This window comes from Anoplopoma fimbria, chromosome 15 (genome assembly GCF_027596085.1).
Source record: "Anoplopoma fimbria isolate UVic2021 breed Golden Eagle Sablefish chromosome 15, Afim_UVic_2022, whole genome shotgun sequence".
NCBI lineage: Eukaryota > Metazoa > Chordata > Actinopteri > Perciformes > Anoplopomatidae > Anoplopoma > Anoplopoma fimbria.
In genome coordinates, this window is record NC_072463.1 from 22,910,389 (window position 1) to 22,931,295 (window position 20,907).

Sequence of the window (20,907 nt, forward strand, 5' to 3'; positions counted from 1 at the left end):
GTGAAAGTTCAAGTCGGCACTTCAGCTCCACTTTGCACACACCCTGCTGTCTGATTGCAGCGCCTCTGTGGAGGGACTCCTCGCACTCCCACTGTTCTACACACGGCCCACAAAGGTTGATGTTATGGGGGAAGACAGCAGCCTTTTCAGCGTTGTCGCACAAAGAAAGGGCACTGCTAGCTGTGCAGACAGAAAAAAAAGCATACAATTCAGACTGAAGACAGGGAAAATGTTTTCTGTTCAAACAGCAATCTGATTTTGTATTTTGATGAGACATTATCACTTTACGCAATGTGAATATCGTTATGACAGCTCTTTATCCAAATCTACCGTTGTATTTTGTTCCCTCTTGTTTTTCTGCAGAGCAATCATGGCTTCTCCTGCCTGTGTATACTATTAAGTCCATCTTCCATCCATTACAAACAAATCACTTCCTGTCTGTTGTAACCCGAGAACATAAAATGTGTCACTATCTGTGGGCCAGAGGTTTTTTCTTACAAGGGTGTTAGGAACATAAAATGTAAAAGCTCCTATTTACTGGAAATGATTAGAAGCAGTGATACGCTGTTTAATTTAGAATAAAAATAGACAATAATATACATGGATAATGTAGATTACGGCTTTCAATAAGAAACATGTTTAATAGAATTCATATGCATAAGCCCTGACAGTGTAAAAAATAGTTGTTTTATGTAGGGCTACATTATTCAGAGACCAGACTGAAGCTAAGTTCCATCATAAACCATCATAAAAACAAGAACAAATGTTGTGCGGTGACATCCCACCCCCACTCCACCGCCTGAAGATGCAGGAAGACTTGATAAACCGAGGTGTTAATGTATTCCAGCTCGGAGAACGCAGAGGCACACTGTGTGCACTGATGTGACATTAAGGACTGTCAAGTAGCACATGCACCCACACACATGCACACTCATATTTCTCAGGCCCTCGGGTGATATTTTCCAACTACCAAGCAGCTTGCTGTGCGATATCGAACGTTGCAGGCTGGATTTCCGGGGGACTCCTCTAAGGGTGCATTTTGTTAGGTAGTGATGCTGACAGGACAGAGCAAGCACGACTGACACGTTGTCAGTTCCTTCCAGTCAGCTGGAACCTCATGTTTAAAATCAGGCTCATCAATGACTTGTCAGGGTTCATATTTGTCTGTCGGAAAGAAAATTAACTCATAAAGTTGAGGCTGATATGGTGGCTGATTTATGCGGAAAAGAAAGAAGATGACAAGGTTTCATTAAAAAAATGTAAATGTTCATGATGTATCAAAATGTCTAGTAGTATAGTACATTTTTAAACCACTGCAGCATATGGTTTGCAAAATAGTAGGTATACATGACTTGTAGTCCAACCTGGGTTTATTTTTTCAGACTTTCCTATTAGTGTTGTTGTTTTTTTAGTAAACTACTGGCCTCTAAAAAACAAAAAAAGGAACCAGGGATGAGTTGCAGGGAGAAAATGTACTGTTTTAAAATATACTCTCAGGTTAAAGCTCAAAGGTTTTATTCCATCTTTATCTGGTTTCACACCAGACCACATTTTGGGCAACTGGTACAGGAATAAGGGACTTAGATGAGCTTATTCAAATCTATAGCATTCCTGGAAAACACTTCTTAAAGTGCCATACAGTAAATTATTTTGTATCAGTCAAACACAACTGGTAGGCAAAGGCAAAGAATTCCTCAGTTAAAAATATTATTTTGGTGCAACAGTATTGAATTGTGGGTTGTTATGCCATGATGCCAAAGATCAGACTATCAATAAGTTAAAACTGATGCCTTAAAAATGGATCATGTGCATTTAGTATGTCTTCTTATGAATATTAATTAAGTATTATTAATTAAAATAAAAGAGTCAAAATAATTTCATATCATTCATTTTATTTAATCACTAACTCTTTTCCCCGGTTTGGGCTTCCATACTTTGAGGCTGGAGCAGAGGCACAAACACATTAATATGAGGACCACACTCTGTGCTGTGGCAACGGACACGCAAACACACCCAAGCAAAGTCTGTTGTTTGTTTCATCCCCCATTTCAGAGACTGAATACTGTCATCGGGAGCACATCCATTTGTGGCTGTCAAACAAGCCTTCCTGCTGTTGTGACGCATATATCACAACTCATGCATCTCTCTGGCTGGGTGTGATGCCTAGTGGCTCAAACTAAAATATCTATGCTGATTGAAACATTGAACGCTTGTTAACACACAAGAGCTGAGAGTGTCATGCAAGATTTTATTTGTTGAGTCACTTGATGGATGCAATCGCTTTTACTGTTGTCTGTTGGGCAGATCTTCCTGCAACTATTTTATTATCAGAATCTATATGATGCACCATTTGAGACTGAATTAAAGCAGTCTTAAATTAACATTTACACAAAAAATCTCAGGTTTTTTGGAAGCACTGCTCAAAAAACATGTGTAATCATGGGAAATTAAACACATGCTCACAGGGCAAAGCCCTGAATAAGACAATGGAGTGACACATGGATGCCTCCCTTCGATGTCACTTAATTGATACACAATGGAGAGTGTCGGCATCACCGGCGGGGCGTAAAGTAAGCTGACAGACAGGCCGTGTCACATGTCAGCTTGCTCAGCGTTGTTCAACATGTCTCCTCCTGTGACTGACAGCGCCCCCAATTAACTTCCAACTCAAATACAGACAGAAAACACATACATGTACACCTGCTCTCTCCCACACACACTCAGACACACACACACACACACACACACACTCGCTGGGTGTGTGACAGCTGTGGAGCTTCGTCTTTATTCATTCAGCGCTAATTTACCTTATTTTTTACAGGGCTCTCAGTTAGTCCCTCTTCAGCAAGGCTGCAGTGTTTTCTTTCTGCTATTCTTTCGGAGAAGCTACAGGAAATAATTTAATTAATAAATAGAAAAGTAATAGAATTCTCTCATGGTTTCTCTATTCATTGAAATGTTTCAAGGTTGAAATGTGAAACACAGCAGAATACAGATTTATATTCACTGCTAATTAAATGCAGGTCCATGAGCAGAAGGAGCCTTCTACCAAAGTATGTCACTCTGGGTCCCTCTAGTGTGGTAACAGACAGATGGAGAAGGATTTTAGCCCCAGCCTACTTTTGCTGTTGTTGGATTGGCTTGTGATTGAATCTGATAAAGTTAAACACAGTGGGGAAGCATCAATTTGATTTGACTAACATTGAAAAAAAGGTTGCAGTAAAAAGTCTCTCATTATATCTCAGTTTAGTAATAGTTTTTTGCTCATTATCTTGCTCTAAGCTGTGGTAATGGTATAGTGAAAAATACTGGGTTAATCGTGGTATCTAGTTCTGGTTCAACCAGGTACTGACCCAGTACTGGGTACAACTGACCCAGTTCCCATGAGCATAAAAACCACAAGGTCTCCAATCACAACCCTAAAAAAAACCCTATTTTTATGACACAGTAAAATAGATGTCATATTAACATTTACTTTGAGTCACCAAAAAAGGTTGTAATGTTATTTAAAATATTTATATTGGGTCAATAAAAAAAAATGCATGTTTTTAATAAAGAAACAAGCTTTTTTAAGTTTAACTTGAAATTGACACCAATATATTACATGATTTTCCAAAATACAAAGAACATGACACATAAATAATAATAAAAAAAAGGCATTATAACACATTTTTGGGGGGGGCGCTGAGATTATAAATAAATACTCTTTCCATCTATATCGACCTAAATTAGCTCCACATCTTTATCAGCTGCAACATTAACATTTGAACATTAAGATAGAACTCACCTCTTCAAGAAGTACTACCCTGAGCCTTCAGCACTTATTGAATTCGTATTAGTTTACTGCACTTATCCTATTCGTAGTAGTTTGTAGCACTTATTGTATTCGTATTAGTTTGTTGCAATTGTTGTTTTCGTAGTAATTTGCCTCTGCACTATACTTTTGCTCTGGTTTATGCTTTAAGATGCTTGTTTAAGAAAGGAGATGCACTTATGACTTCTGGTGACTAGTAGTTCTCTTGAATACCTATGTTGAATACACTTCCTGTAAGTCGCTTTGGATAAAAGCGTCTGCTAAATGACTGTAATGTAATGTAATGTAATGTAATGTAAGTCAAATCATTAACCCTTATTAATCACTAGGGAAATTTTGACTTTTCATTTTCAATTTAATGATGGCCAAGCTGTCATCCCTGATGAAAAACCTTGAGCATTCTTTTAATTAGTTCTGATTTTTGAATAATTTTGGCTAATGGTTGTATTTATGCATATGGCATATATTTTGCAAGGATGGATTCATTTTAATATTTTGGCAACCACTTATTGTAAGTCGCTTTGGATTTTAAATGATGTACATAATGTTGTAAGTAATGTACAATGAAATGTGGTTTCTGTCATCTTTTATGGCTGAAGATATGAACATTTAACTTCATATCCTTTGGATAAAAGCGTCTGCTAAATGACTGTAATGTAATGTAATGTAATGCTGTCAGGCTTACCATCCCAGCAGACCACATGACACATGACAATAAAAACACTGTGCAATAATAGTTTAAAAGTTTTTTTCTGTCTGTAAATATTATATTTCAGCTATTTTGTTTTTCTACTGTTTTTATTGCTTATTTATAATACTTGTTTTTTTATTTTTATTTTTTAGTTTTTCATAGGATTTTTATTTTTATCTTGTCTTTCTTTACTATGTCCTTACTTCCTGAAGAGGTGGAAGGATTATCTTATCTTATCTTACCTTACCTTACCTTACCTTATCTTATCTTACCTTACCTTACCTTATCTTACCTTACCTTACCTTACCTTACCTTACCTTATCTTATCTTACCTTATCTTACCTTACCTTACCTTACCTTACCTTACCTTACCTTACCTTATCTTACCTTACCTTACCTTACCTTATCTTATCTTATCTTATCTTATCTTACCTTACCTTATCTTATCTTACCTTACCTTATACCTTACCTTACCTTACCTTATCTTACCTTATCTTACCTTACCTTACCTTACCTTATCTTATCTTATCTTACCTTATCTTATCTTCTTACCTTACCTTACCTTATCTTACCTTACCTTACCTTACCTTACCTTACCTTATCTTATCTTATCTTACCTTACCTTACCTTATCTTACCTTACTTATCTTACCTTACCTTATCTTATCTTACCTTATCTTATCTTATCTTATCTTATCTTACCTTACCTTACCTTACCTTACCTTATCTTATCTTATCTTACCTTATCTTACCTTATCTTACCTTACCTTATCTTATCTTACCTTATCTTACCTTACCTTACCTTACCTTATCTTATCTTCTTATCTTACCTTACCTTACCTTACCTTACCTTATCTTACCTTACCTTACCTTATCTTATCTTATCTTACCTTACCTTACCTTACCTTACATCTTATCTTATCTTATCTTATCTTACCTTACCTTATCTTATCTTACCTTATCTTACCTTATCTTACCTTACCTTATCTTATCTTATCTTATCTTACCTTATCTTACCTTATCTTATCTTATCTTATCTTAGAGTATCAGGCAGAATGAAAGCAGAATCACGTGTCATCCTGGTTGCTCCCCTCCTCCCCTCCTCCCCTGCACAGGGAGGGACACAGCTCGTCCACATGGAGGCCCCCCTGCAGCAGATGAAGGCCGCCGTGCATCGCTGCATAAACACGCATACAGACGAGCTGCACACTTTGAGTCGGGACATTTGGAAACGTCCTGAACTCGCCGGACAGGAGAAATACGCGCACGACACACTGGTGCGCTTCTTCTCTCAGGACCAGACATGGAGGGTGGAGGCTCACTACACACTACCGACCGCCTTCAGGGCCGTGTGGGGTCCGGAGGTGGAGGTGGAGGTGGAGGGAGGTGGAGAGCCGGTGCTGAATGTGGGGTTCCTGTGCGAGTACGACGCGCTCCCGATTATCGGGCACGCCTGCGGGCACAACCTGGTCGCAGAGGTCGGAGCTGCGGCGGCTCTGGGGCTGAAAGCTGCTTTAGAGACGCAGACTGAGACCACAGACTGAAGGTAACCAGTGAAGGTAACCAGTGAAGGTAACCAGTGAAGGTAACCAGTGAAGGTAACCAGAGAAGGTAACCAACCAGTGAAGGTAACAGTGAAGGTAACCAGTGAAGGTAACCAGAAGGTAACCAGTGAAGGTAACCAGTGAAGGTAACCAGTGAAGGTAACCAGAGAAGGTAACCAGTGAAGGTAACCAGTGAAGGTAACCAGTGAAGGTAACCAGAGAAGGTAACCAGTGAAGGAGGAAGGTAACCATTATGAAGGTAACCAGCCACAAGGTCAAACGTTGACAGCTCACTGTTTTATATTTATTTTATGTTGATGACTTACAATCTCCATAACTCCTTCAGTGAACACAGATGAACTTCATCTGTGTTCACTGAAGGAGTTATGGAGATTGTAAGTCATCAACATAAAAGTGAGCTGTCAACGTTTGACTTGTGGCATGTTAACTCATAATTAAACCTCCAGCTTTCACCAGGAAATGTTCCTTCAGCCAATAAAAGACCAGAAACCACATTTCATTGTACATTACAATACATTATATTACATTACATTACATTACAGTCATTTAGCAGACGCTTTTATCCAAAGCGACTTACAATAAGTGTATTCAACATAGAGAACTACTAGTCACCAGAAGTCATAAGTGCATCTCCTTTCTTAAACAAGCATCTTAAAGCATAAACCAGAGCAAAAGTATAGTGCAGAGGCAAGTTACTACGAAGACAATAATTGCAACAGACTAATACGAATACAATAAGTGCTACAAACTACTACGAATAGGATAAGTACAGTAAAATCTCCATAACTCCTTCAGTGAACACAGATGAAGTGGAAATGTTCCTTCAGCCAATAAAAGACCAGAAACCACATTTCATTGTACATTACATTACATTACATTACATTACAGTCATTTAGCAGACGCTTTTATCCAAAGCGACTTACAATAAGTGGTTGAACTTACAAAATGTATTAAAATAAATCTCATCCTTGCCAAAATATATGCCATATGCATAAATACAACCATTAGCCAAAATTATTCAAAAATCAGAACTAATTAAAAGAATGCTCAAACTTTTTTTAAAATTGAAAATGAAAAGTCAAAATTTCCCTAGTGATTAATAAGGGTTAATGATTTGACTTACATTACATTACATTACATTACAGTCATTTAGCAGACGCTTTTATCCAAAGCGACTTACAGGAAGTGTATTCAACATAGGTATTCAAGAGAACTACTAGTCACCAGAAGTCATAAGTGCATCTCCTTTCTTAAACAAGCATCTTAAAGCATAAACCAGAGCAAAAGTATAGTGCAGAGGCAAATTACTACGAAAACAATAATTGCAACAGACTAATACGAATACAATAAGTGCTACAAACTACTACGAATAGGATAAGTGCAGTAAAATCTCCATAACTCCTTCAGTGAACACAGATGAAGTGAAAATGTTCCTTCAGCCAATAAAAGACAGCCACCAGAAACCACATTTCATTGTATTGCCCCTATAATAGTTTATTCCGTAACCTTTTTATATTTTTCAACATCCCAGTAGCATGCCTATACATTATGCGAGTCCACAAACAATCAACATTTGCACTCCAGTAATTACACTGAAAAGTGTTGTGATTTATATATGAGCGTATTTAGCATCTGAATACTTTTCATTTGAACAAAAGTGTGTATATTGTTCTGATGTATGTGCAAAACAGAATAATTATTTATCTATGTAACAGGTGTAACATAAACATATTACAGATTAATGTTTATTTCTGTATAGACAGTTTGGTAAATCTGTTTTATTTATTCATTTTGCCTAGCTCAATTTTAATTTTTTTCTTTTCTTTCATTGCTTCCACATACCTAAGCCATCTCCATGACAACTGACTGATCAAAAACCTGTCAACTGACGAAGAGTGCTAGATGCAGTTGAAAGCTAATCAGGAATCATATTCCTTGTTTGTACACGCATACTTGGCACATTAAGCCGATTCTTATTCAAGTGTTTCTGTCTTTCTGGAGCTTTCAACTGCGTCTTGCAGTCTACCCCAGTTAACGAGTGTTTGCTGAGTCAGTTGTCATGAAGATGGCTGAGGTATGGAGAAGACGTGGTCCTTTTTGAAAGGGAGAGATTTGTAACCACTGTCTCTTTTAAAGATGGCGGTCTTTGGTTACGTTTGAAGCAAAGTCCATCCACTAAGACAGCTATTATAAACTGAATTTCGTGTAATCTGAAAAAGCTAGTAAGTGGAACTTGAGCTAAAACCACTGTTTCCATGTCAAGAGTGAACTTCCACCTTATTAGTGTCTCATTTGTCCGGTGAGGCTGACTGACACACATGAGCTGACATGATGATGTCAAATGACTGAATTAAACACTTTTTACACCAGATAACAGTTCTGGGAACTCCTGCAGAGGAAGATATAGGAGGAAAGATTGACTTGATCAATGCAGGAGCCTTCGCTGACGTCGACCTCGTCTTCATGGCTCACCCAGCTCAGCAGGATGTGTCATTCCTGCCCTGTGTCGCACTCGATGGGTAAATTCCTGTTCAAAGCATTTATGGATTCACAACTTGTTCTGTGCCCTTTAACTTCTACATATTTCAGATCACCCTGAAGCCGCTATGTTGACGTTACACAGGGTGTCAGTGAAGTACCACGGGAAGGCATCCCATGCCTCTGCGTACCCCTGGGAGGGAGTGAATGCCCTGGATGCTGCTGTTCTGGCCTACAGCAATCTCTCTGCACTCAGACAGCAACTCAAGCCAGAGTGGAGGCTTCACGGTGAGGAACAGGCAGCAACTGTGATCAGCTGAGCTTCAAAGTTCATTCAAAACCATTTCACCCCAAGGTCCGTTTTTGCTTAAACCGACATGTATGAGAAGTCCTTAATGTACTAAAAAAAAAAAATTGAAACTTAAACATCTGAAGTTCCATGACAAACAGGAAAAATCCATCTGCTGATGAAGCATGTGTATTATGTGTTGGATGACGCTTGAGGTGCGATTTCGGAGTTAGAAATGAATGCTCACAAATGAGCATCCAATAACTTTTGCACATTTGTACCTCTATGTGTTGTCTTCATATTACAGGGAAGTTATACACTAACAGCTGAACACAAATTCATAGAGGATAGCAACCAAAAGAGGCAATTTTTCCAAGTATCCAACTAATTTTAATTTGCCTTTTCAAATGGATGTTTCAGCTCTAATAGTAATCAGGAAAGACTCAAAGTCCAACCAGTAGTGCAATAGTTCAGTGTTATGGATGCATCCAATCTTATCATCTATTTTTTCCATTTCCTCCACTACAGGCATCATCAAACATGGAGGGGAGAAGCCCAACATTATCCCTGCCTACACTGAGTTAGAGTTTTATCTGCGCTCGCCGCAGGTTAAGGATCTTTGTGACCTGAAGGCCAAAGCGGAGGCTTGCTTCAGGGCAGCTGCTGTTGCCACCGGCTGCCAAGTAAGCTGACCTAAAGACGCTGTCTTCCCTCTAGCAGCGCTGTAAGAACACACAGTGTATATTGATATATATCTGAGCAACGCAACGCTGGTGTTGACTCTTCTGTTATATAACAATGCCCTTTTTAACGTAGCCCAGTAATTATGCTCCGAGTGTTGTTCTACTGTTGCATAACTCACCGTTCTCTTCAGGCTGCTTTTCTCCTACGTCTGCCCTTGCTTCAAGCAGGTTGAACTCACATTACAGAGCACGCATGGGGCTCTTCATTACGTGGTGTACTATAGTAATCTTTATTTTCGCACCTTTCATTTTATGAATGACTGCATACTTGTGTTTCCTTCAGGTGGAGATAACCTACCCAAGCCATTGCTATTATAACATTCTGCCTAATGCCACACTGGCAAACCTGTATGAAATAAATGGAAAAGCTTTGGGGATTCAGTTTCAAGAGCAGTCAGCCACCTTCTCTGGTATGTAAAAATACATAAAATACAGATACAGATATTATTTACACTTAAGAATATCTTTCTGTATCTGCTTTGTGCAGAAGAAATGTGAAAAGGGGAACAGCAGTACAGCAATCTTGGTTTTTTTTCTCCACAGATTGTCTTTTTTGTTGTTCACCTAATCAACAAAGAATATCCATCACAATGTATTTCTAATTAATTATCTGGCAGGTTCCACAGACTTTGGCAACGTATCATTCATAGTCCCCGGTATCCATCCTTTCTTCTACATCTGCACCGACGCGTTTAACCACACGGAGGAATACACCGAAGCAGCAGGTACGGCAGTCTTTCTCTTGTGATAAAATTGGATTGCACTACGATCAGACGATTTCAGACATCATCATCTTTCCAGGTCCCTCGGTTTGTCTCTTAAGTTTCTTGCTTTATTTTCCTCCTCTGCTCTTTCACCCGGTGCCAGGAGCTGAAAAGGCCCAGTTGTTCACCCTGAGGACAGCTACAGCCCTGGCTATGACAGCTGTGGATGTAGTGTGCTGCCCCGATCTGCTGAGGCAAGTGAGGGAGGACTTCAGCCTGGCCAAACTGAAACAGGAGAAACGACTAAAAGGCAGCGATAAAGCTCTGACAGCTCCATAAATACAATTACTTTAGTAATAATTAGACATTTTATAGCTGACAATTTCGTCGGAGTTGTGTTGGGCTTTAACGCCTAAATGTTAAATAAAAGGTAAAATGAAGGCTTCTTAAAAGTGTAAGCAGGTTCTAGTTCGCTTCTAGTTATCAGTTTGTGTCATGAAGTCTGTTGTATTGTAAGTCACTCTGTTCCAGACGGAAATATTTCAACAACTATTGGATTAATTAAAATGAAATTGTGAACAAATATTCATGGTGATTATGAAACCTTGCTTTTCCTCCAGCGCCACCATGAGGTTGAAATCTTTTTTTTTTTTTATGGATTTCTGTCAAAATAAGGTCAACATTTGAATTTGTCCTATACTATGGTTTTTGACCAAAGTACCTGCAAAACTTATCCCATTCATATCATCCTTAACTGTAGTTCTTGTTTAGTGCTGATTAACAAATGGTGGCATGCTAAACTAAGAAGTGTAAGCATTTAGGGGAAAGCACCACCTGTCATTATTTAGATAAATACGAAAAGTATTGAATTGTGTCACTATTCTAACTCCTTTTACCCCAAAATAAATTACAAAAGGGCCCCCAAAGTGCTTAAAAGTATGCAATTCAACTGTATAGCCTACTATTTACTATGTACTTCTACTTCAGAGGAAAACAATAGCACTGCATTAGAAATGTTACAATTTATGTTGCAGATTTATTATTATTCATTAAACTTTATAGCATCATATTAGAATTTAAAAGCTCCATCTTGAACAGAGTTAAGAAAATTATGCTGAGAATGTCTCACTTTCACTTTTCACTTGAAGTAAAAATTTGAATGCAGGGCTTTTATTGTGCTGTATTAAGCACAGTTAAACCCCTGCAGTCTTACTTTTGAGTAGGCCTACTTTTTCCACCACTGCAGATACCAACATTCCCAGCTAGAGAAAGGGTGAGAAAAAAAAAACAAGACGGTGTTTGCCTGGGGGTCCCAGATCACTAAATCCACCCTCGACAAACCCAAATCGCCGTTACCTGCAGTCAGAAACTTTGGTGAAATACACTTACGTAAACACTAGTAGGGCACAGATTTAATTAGCAGGGGTATTTTGCTACCAGTAACATTAGTGTTATAAGTTAGTAGTCAAGACTTAACTGGGCAACTACAGTCTTAGTCACGGGTGAAAAACACACCCAAGCCGTGGCTCACTAGACGGTCAGAAAGTCCAGTGCATGCACTCTGGTTCAATTCTGCTTGCAATTGGCTATCTGCTCGTGTTGACCCCAGGGAAGTGAAGAAGAGTATGGCGGTAACTTTACTTATCCAGCCTCCATGACACATATTCAGCATCCAGCAGCAAAAGTGAACTGCAGAGCTGCGATCTAGGCCAGCTGCAGACGACCCTGAAGCCTGCTCCTGCTACTGAACAGAGAACTTGTTTAATTAGTTTATTAATATTGAACATGTCTCGCATCCAAATTGCATCAAATACACAGACAGACGGACAGAGATTACTTGCACTATAATTGTATGTAATTTTCCACTCATGACCTGTATATTCATTTTGATTTCCAGACATGCCTTCAGCAGCACATCAAAACCTTGGCTTCCCTTGGGAGGTCTTAGATGTAGTGGCACATCTGGGCATCTTTTTGATGCTTTTATCCTTTTCATGTCTTTCATGTGCAGGGATGCCTTTGTTCCAAGTTTTTGTTGAGGGATGATGGTGCAAAAAGTTTGAATCGTCAACTTTCCCTTTGGGTGTTACTTTGATAAAAAGAAAAGTTTAAAAAAAAAAAGGAAGAAACGTTCATCATAATCCACAAGATTGGCTGGGAGAAATCTGAAAAATGGCTTAATATATCCCTTAACGACACATGTGAGCAGATAATGGTATTACAGAATATGCAGTTTATATGATTTGGTATGAAAGCTCATCAGCAATCAGACCTGTGCTATAGAAAGAAGAGAGACCCTGACGCTGGTGGCAATCCAATTTCTAATAACTGTGAAAGCTTATCCTCCAGCACTGTTGAAATACACTGTATAAGAGAGCATAAAAATAGGATGAAAATTTGGCACCGAGACTTCAGAGGTCATACCAGAATTATGTTTTAGCAGATTTTAATTGATGTCTGCAGAAGCAATATTCAGAAAAAGCAATATTCAGCCATGCATCTCAATCCATTTATATTTGTACAAACTAAATGTATTACATGGAGATTTAAAATGTACAGTATTGTGATCGTGTTGTTCAGCATCTAAGCTCTGCTCAAATAATTTTCATATATTCAGAAAACAAAACATTTATTAAACATTTTTCCCACATATAACATTTTTCAAGAGTTTTATTTAAAATCTGTATGTTTTCTCATTAAATTGTGAACCACCAAAATATATTTTGATATATCTTTTGCCTAACAGAGTATAAAGTTGTTTTAAGCTGAAAAAGACGATTAAACTAGCAACTAACAGGTCGCAGTGAACCTCAAAGCCCCACAACACCAAACAGAGGACATGAGCTTCAGCTGTATGAAAAAAAGAAGAAATAAAGACATTTTTAAAAAGTCAATACCATAATCAGTGTTTGGGATTTACTTGACATATTTTTACATTTGTGTTTTTAATAGACAGCATTATTTTTTCTTTTTGCTGAACTTTATCAAATCACAAATGCAACGCAGTAAGTAGCTTGAGAGCAAAATAAATGCATTGATACAAAGATCACAAGAAAAAGTAACACATACTGAATCGTACTAACGTGCTGCAAAAGAAAGATCAAACTTTTAGAATAATCAGAAGAGCAGGTTTTTTAAAGAATTACTCCCACATTTTGGGAAGTGGCTCTCATTCGTTTTCTAAGCCAAGAAATACCACTCTCATGTCTAATCTAACTTTCCGTAAGAAAGCAAATAAGCCAAACTATTCCTTAACGTATTTTTGGTTTGACATTGATTGTCAAGTCCAGTTCATATGCAAAGTTGAAGGAATCCGTCCATACTCTGGAAATGTCAGAAATCCGTTTTCAGTTCACATTTCAGGTTTTGAAATGTGGTCAAAAAGTCACTGCATCGAAAACTGAAATGTCTCTGAGTTAAAAAACACAGTTACACAGGTTAATTTCTCTTAGTGCAGTCAGTCCAAACATCTTTCCATCAATGGCATTATAGTTACAACATGAAACCACATCGATTTGATGGACAAAACCAGAGAGGACAACGACTGTCCTGTTTGTCATCAGCTCATTTCTAAACTCTCATGTTTTAAGTGGCTGGGTTGAGAAGGCAATGGTCACCAATCTGCCAATGGTCCCCATGCATCTTAAGTGCAGTTTCTCTTTCTGAACAGCATCAAATGCAATGGGTTTTTTTCCTGCTCTTTCACGATTTAACCAAGCTCCTGGAGTCTACTTCTTCATCCCGGGTTACGAGTAGATGGACCAATAGATGATGTTAAAGAGGATGTACGCTCCAGGGAACACAACCCTCGAGTACTTGTCTATGGCGTGGGTGTCTATCCAGATGTTCACGTAGCCTCTGGATGGCTTAACCTGGCCTGCGATCTGCGGGTCATTCAGAGACACCTGGGCCAACATCCGATCCTGGCGACCTCCGTTCTCTGGCATCCCATAATTCCCCGTGTTGTTGACATCCATGGACCCATAGCCAGTGATCTGGGGGTCGATCATCATGTCGTCCGGGTTGCCAATGCCGCATGTACACGGCAGCTAGAGAGGTATAAAAGAAACACAATTATTTTTACACTTTATGATCAGTTTATTCTAAACAGTGTTATCTGTAAAGCCATAAACTGAAAGATTATAAATACTTTAGTTTGTTTAATTTCTAGCATTTTTCTGCTCAATCAGGGCCTTTAAATAACTTTTGCATGAAACATTAATAGAAGGATGTTTGTGCTAGAAATGTTCCTCGGGGTACGTGGGCAATTTGGCTCCATATGCTGCAACATTTGGCAGATGAAGAATATCAGTATAGTACGCGAGCCGTAGTCCCAGAAATAATTTGCCATAGCCTCGAGAACTGTTTAAAGTGAGCCAATTTAGAAAAATATTTATCTGTTTATTGGAAACACGCATTAAGTATTAATTCATGTTTCTGACAGTTTAGAAATATATTAATGTGTAAAATATTTTTATGTAAAATCAGGTCAGCCTTGTCCTGTGTTGACTTACAGAGGGCTTTAAATGTGTCTGTTTCATTTCACTTCAGCCGTCTCCTTCCTAGCTTTTAATGAGAAAATCCTATCTGCAGCTATTACAGGGTGTACCTAGAGTTTTATCATCAACTGTAACGAATATATGTAGCGAGGGTTAATTCAGGGGGAAAAATCAGCATTAAACAAGACAAAAATGTTTGTTTCACAGTCAAACGTCGTTATTAATAATTTATGAAAACATCACGGCATTTGTTTCCTTATTTTTCCTTGCAAATCTAAAAAAAAGAAAAGATAACGAGTTTATCACACATTCATAATTTACATCCTGTATGAAAACAAATGTGGTTTCATCACTCAGTAATAATAAATACGTTTTTACTGTTATTAAAATGTTGTTATTCAACATTTCTAAGTTAACCGTGTTTTTAACTGCAGGCGATGGACAACCACAAGAAGAAGTCACATTAAACATCACTTACCCTCTCCCTCAGTTTCCTCTCTTTCCTCTCCTGTACGGTGGAGAGGTAGTTGACTGCCGCGTACTCTATCACCGACAGGAACACAAAGACAAAACTGACCCAGAGGTAAATGTCCACTGCCTTGATGTAGGAGACCCGCGGCATGGAGGCGTTGACCCCGGTAATGATGGTGGACATGGTCAGCACCGTGGTGATGCCTGTAGTGAAATACACAAACAGTTTAGTCATGCTTGTCAAGCTAAAACTCAATGCTACATATCATAGAAAGGGCTGTACATTAGAAATATATATTGTGTTTAAATTTGTGATGCTGTAATATATATATATATTTTTTGTGTACTTGTTTAGTTTTTTTATCTGATCCATTAGTTTATTAATCACTGTAGGAACGTTTTTTTATTGCTCTTCCACTTCATCAGGAAGGTCACTGGTCAGTCTCAGCTGCAACAACATTTATTTAATAATTTGCTCAATAAGGTGTGGGTCAGGAACACATGAAAGATTCACAGGAAAAATATGAAGGGTCACGAGAAGTCAAATAGATTGTGAAGGACAAAACTAAAAAACATATTTCTCAGATTTTTCTCTAATCTTTGCTTTATTCACATGAAATAACCTTTTACCTCTTCAGTCCAATAAAAAAAAAAAGTTCAAAACATACAACCAAGACTGGAAAATCACTCTTTAATCTGCTCACAGCTCATGGACAACCTGTGACAAGGTGTACTTGCGTACTTCCTGTCTTTAGCTAACCTAAGCAAACTGCCCACCAGCACTTCTAAAGCTCACTAATTAAAATGTTATATCTTGTTTGATTATCTGAAGTGTAAGAAAAACAATTTGCAATTTCAATATTTTGGTGCATGTCTTGCCCAGGGCCAGTAACTTTCTGGAATCTCAGCCGGTTGCCTAGCAACAAAGGGAGACATAATAATGAATAAGCTTGACAGGCCGGTTTTGTGGACACACTTTTCCAAAATTTGGTTCACTAAGAGGTTGGGAGCTGGTTTAAGTTTTAATTTCTCACACTAAATAATATTTTTGTAAAGCTAGGTTTCTTTGCTGAGGCCGTGCCCTGTAAAGAAACTATCCTACCAAGTGGCACCCTGGCAGGGACGGCCCTGCGGTCAATCCAGAAGGACACCCAGGACAGCATGACCATCAGAGTAGCAGGGAAGTAGGTCTGCAGCAGGAAGAAGAAGATGTGGCGCCGCAGGGTGAAGTGGATGTACAAACGATTGTACCAGCCTGGGAAGAAGAAATATCACCATTACATTGTCATATGTTAGCTGCCGATACACTCAAAGCCAAGGTTCCCAGCTATTGTGGCAGGGAGAGATAAGACACAAAATCCTTTTTGTGCTGGAGGTTGCTCTATGGAGCTAGAAAGTGACATGTGGTTATAAGAAGGCTGCAGGGCCGTCACAGTGGCTTTCCAGCAGCGTACAAGTAGTTGGCAGTAGTTAGATTCACTTTGTTTCGCTGTAAGGATTAAATATTTGTACATTCTTCTTGGTGTGAAGTTCAAAGGATATTTAAGGAAGACTCGATCCTTATAAAATAAATGATATCCATTGAAGTTGTAATTCAATTGTGATCTAGATTTGACATGCATTATGCACACATTTGGACCATTTGCATAAACAGTTCAGTTTACTGTATGTAGAAGAAGCGCTTGTGTTGTGGATGACAGTACCTGTGCTGCTGTAGAAAGCCAGCTTGGTGGTGGTGTGAAATTTCTGAATGAGGAACTGGGACAGAGATATTCTCTCGTCCGTGTTCAGGGATTCGTTGCCTTTCTTCCAGTACAACATCAGGTCGTCGTCTGTGTATGCATCTGGAGGGGAAAGAAGTAGAAGTGAGCACATCTGTAACAAACCAAATCAGAACATATTTATTGGGAACACTGAAATATCTGGTGAGCAAACTTGACATTTTGGCACAAGGAGCAAACTTGACATTTTGGCACAAGGAGAGCGCAAGAGAAAAGCTCATATAGTATCCACAAAATGGATGTGAAAAGGTGTGTATGTGCTCAGTAGCCTATATATACGTGAAAAGTTTGTCATAATGATAGAGCTGGAGGAGAGGTCAAACAGGCTGGAATCCATACTCTGGGAAACATGAATATGAAAGTTGTATACTGAAATGCAGACATTACTTTTTCAGATGTTATGGGCAAAAATGGCGGTGAAGAGGAAACTTTGACCTGATGATGTGCTCTGAATCATTATGTGAGCAGTGGAAAAAAAGCGATTGTCTTGTTGAAATATTTGTTATTGATTAATTCACTTACAACTCTCGATCTCCAGCGAGCAGGTTTGAGTGTCCAGAGGGAAACGACTGAGGTCCATGTTGCACATGGCGGTGACAGTGACTCTGCAGGAGAAACAGCAGTGAACCAAAGAAAAACAAACACTGTAATTCAACTTCCTCAGCAATGGTAAATTTACAAATTTCCATATATAGGCTGTTCCAGAACAAAAGAAGTAGGAGATCTGCTTTTATTGTATTGTTATTATTATTATTTTTGTATGCTATTCTATTTGAGCAGTGATGTTTCACACATACAACCCCTTTCCCCCAATTCCCCCATCAAGTGGCCTCCACACTTTCTTTACACATAACATGTTCATATATTAATTGGTTGATTAAATAACAAGAAGTCCCTGCTGGGAATTGACAAAAGTCAAACAGCATTTGTCATTCTCTTCTGATAACTCGACACTTTCACATTTGTTTCATTCACTGATTGCAAATTAGCAATATATATTAAATATATATTAATTGCCTGATTAAATAACAAGAAGTCCCTGCTGGGAATTGACACTGTCACATTTGTTTGCTACACTGATTGTAAATTAGCAAATTACACAGAAATGTTATTATTTCACAAAATGCATCGTCTGCTGTGAAAATCATCAAAGTAAACCAGCAATGACCTTTAGCATTTCTAATTACTGCAATTAGATTTTTTTATGTGGAGTGTTTTTGAGTATTGCTTAATTTTTTAATATGCCAAATGTAAAAAGCTTATTTATCGTGATGTTTTTCTCTTTTTTTTGCATTACATGAAAATTAACATGGCCCTTCACCACTGTTTTCTTTTTTAGTGATGAATGACCAATATCTTTATCTTAAATGTCTTTTTTTAGATATACGAAGTGCTCGTGGGAGGATCTGGATCTCCTTGTGTGACTTAGTCATCCTTGGCTCAGATAAGGCTTGTGTTTACCTGAGGCTGTAGAGGACGTTGCCGTCAGGGTAAACCCTCAGCATGACGTTATCGGTGGTGGTGTCGTGGATAAAAGAGCGCTTGGAGTGAACGAAGAACATGTCAGGAACCCAAATTTTCTTCACCAGTCGACTGTCAAAGGTCATACTCTGGTTGTTGGTGCTCGGGAACGACAGCCTCTCGTCTTTCCAGTAGTGACGCAGGTACAGTGTCATGGTAAAGTCCTATGGGAAGAAATAAAGCTGGTGCTCAAATGCTTTACTTATGTAATAGTACCAAAACAACAATGTACAATTCTCCATTACAAGTTTTTACTTGCAAGATTTACCTGCATTCAAAATCTTACTTAAATAAAAGAAAAGTATTATCACCGTACTTTAAGTATGAAAGTCAAACTAGTGGATGTGACGGGCAGCTAGTTTATCTACTTGATGTACAGTTAGGCTGTTTAGGTGCTCAACCTATGGGTCAAGCCCCTCCACAGGGTTTCAAGTTGGATCTGTGGGGTCGTGAGATGATTAATGAGAAGGAAAGCAGAAGAAATAAAGTTCTTACTAACACATTTGTGTTAATTATTTAGACTTTTCTCTGATAGAAATATTGGATGATTTGAAATCATCTGAGATATTTGGTGGAATTGCTAACTAACTCACGAATGTCTGAAATGTGAAATAATAATAACTGTGCCCCAACTAGAAAATGTTTTCACAAGCCAAATAGATGGCTAATATGAGCCACTGGTTGAACTTTTACATTTCATTGTGTTTATTATCATATGTTCGTAAATTAATGAGGATTAAGTGAAATATAAGTGTAATGTTTTATATTGTAATCTGTACTACATCATTCTAAAATAAATGATACCAACTGTCTATTTAATACTTACCATATCCACCTCAGAGATGGTGTCCAAGCTTTCAACCTGAACATCCACTCCAACAGGAATTGGAGGACCTAAAAGAAAAAGGACTCATGTCAGAAATGTATCAAAGTGTTTTGTCTCTGCATAGAAGCTTGTTGAGCTCTGCCTGATTTTTAATGTGACAGTGAGTAAAACAGTTGAGGTGACCAACAGAGACTGTTTGAACCCTTTTGTTATGAAAATCACGTTTCAAAAAGAGCAATGACTCACACAAATATAGAGCAACTGCTTGCGCCAGGACTGTGTCGGTCTGGCTCGGATTGTACTTTTGACCTATTTCAGTCATTCTACTCTGCATCATCATCCACCAATAGTACACAAATGCAATTAGGTCACAATAATGGATCAAAGATGATGCAACGGTGGATGAAATACAGCCCTCTTTTCCACTTCCAGCTGAGACATACTTGATATTAGCAATCAAACGCAGCTAAAAGATTTTGTGAGGGTCACTTGGTGTGTTTTCAGCAGCAGATTGTTGTGTGATTAAAGTAGTCACGGGGTGATGAAAACAGCACATGGCTTGGCTGATTTTTTGGTACTTAAATACAGCTCTCGTGTTTTTAAATGAAGAATAAAAAGATAAAGACAGCTAAAAGGATTATAAATATATATTTCATTACAATATTTTAGTAAATACAAAAGCCTGTGTGCCCTTTCTAACATCAAATCCCTCTAATACACAGTGATGATGCAAAAGACGTGTATTAACACAAGAGTGTAAAGGACGGCGCTACAATTGGAAACCCAGCACAGCTTGCATTGATTGTGTCATTAAGATCTCCAAGAGCTTAATGCTCCGAGGACTGTTTGGCCCAAACCAGTGACCACTGCACAAATCTTTTCCTGAGCATACAGCGTCTACAGCCGGCACTCAACACTTCTGAGCTACAAATAACACCCTTGGATTTAAAAGCACTGAAGTAAGATTAATTTCCTGACCTCCAAATGCAGGCCTCATGGTGAAATCATGGTCGTCTATCCTCAGGAGTTGCTCAGATTTTGTCATCAGAGATTTTGTCATGTCTGGACTTCGTTTGTAAATTGGGCTGTAAAACAAAAAATAGAAACACGTGTGGTCACAATGAGCCTTCAGGGATATGGTGGGTCCCAATTGTATTCAAAGAATAAACACAATGTACCTTCCAGTTTTTTGATCGCCTCCTCCATCCATTCTGGTCTCTCTTCGCGACCTGATAAGTTCACAGCAGTAATAAAAAAATAAAAAAAACGAACATCTTTCACATGGCAGCAATATTATACAAAGTAGTTGAGCTTGCTGAGATTTGACAGCCAAATCAAATTGTTCTTTTTTTGTTACTTTCTTTACAAAGTTTTTCATTTTGAGTTGTAATATGTATGTAGAGCTCAAACAATTTAGCCGATAAATTGATTAGTCGTTCAACAGCACTTAAATATGCAGCTATTGTAACGGGTGGTGTGTGGACCCAAGTGCAGTACGACCAGGAGACAGAGTAATGTTCAGGAGC

At 38.4% G+C, this 20,907-nt stretch overlaps 2 protein-coding genes across 2 annotated transcripts; one reads left to right on the forward strand and one right to left on the reverse strand.

The window, feature by feature from the left end:
* Positions 1-5,640: 5,640 nt before the first annotated feature.
* Positions 5,641-10,622, forward strand: LOC129103032 (peptidase M20 domain-containing protein 2-like). The gene is given in 7 exon segments (XM_054613278.1): positions 5,641-6,063; positions 8,440-8,588; positions 8,693-8,835; positions 9,365-9,519; positions 9,863-9,989; positions 10,197-10,304; positions 10,447-10,622. Coding segments are annotated over 7 exon segments (1,281 nt in total).
* A 3,263-nt stretch (positions 10,623-13,885) lies between these two features.
* Positions 13,886-20,452, reverse strand: LOC129103573 (gamma-aminobutyric acid receptor subunit rho-1-like). Its single transcript, XM_054614100.1, has 8 exons — positions 20,360-20,452; positions 19,382-19,449; positions 18,496-18,719; positions 17,557-17,639; positions 16,957-17,097; positions 16,356-16,508; positions 15,261-15,457; positions 13,886-14,332 (listed from the first exon to the last, which is right to left on the reverse strand). The coding sequence occupies exons 1-8, from the start codon at positions 20,439-20,441 to the stop codon at positions 14,030-14,032; spliced, it is 1,251 nt and encodes a 416-aa protein (XP_054470075.1). The 5' UTR covers positions 20,442-20,452; the 3' UTR covers positions 13,886-14,029.
* Positions 20,453-20,907: the final 455 nt, after the last annotated feature.

Coding starts and splice junctions, on each gene's coding strand:
- LOC129103573 (XM_054614100.1), bottom strand. CDS start 20,441: ATGACAAAATCTCTGATGACAAAATCTGAGCAACTCCTGAGGATAGAC. Junction 18,720..19,381: donor CCATCTCTGAGGTGGATATG/GTAAGTATTAAA, acceptor TTCTTCCCATAG/GACTTTACCATGACACTGTA. Junction 15,458..16,355: donor CCCTGCCAGGGTGCCACTTG/GTAGGATAGTTT, acceptor ATTTCACTACAG/GCATCACCACGGTGCTGACC.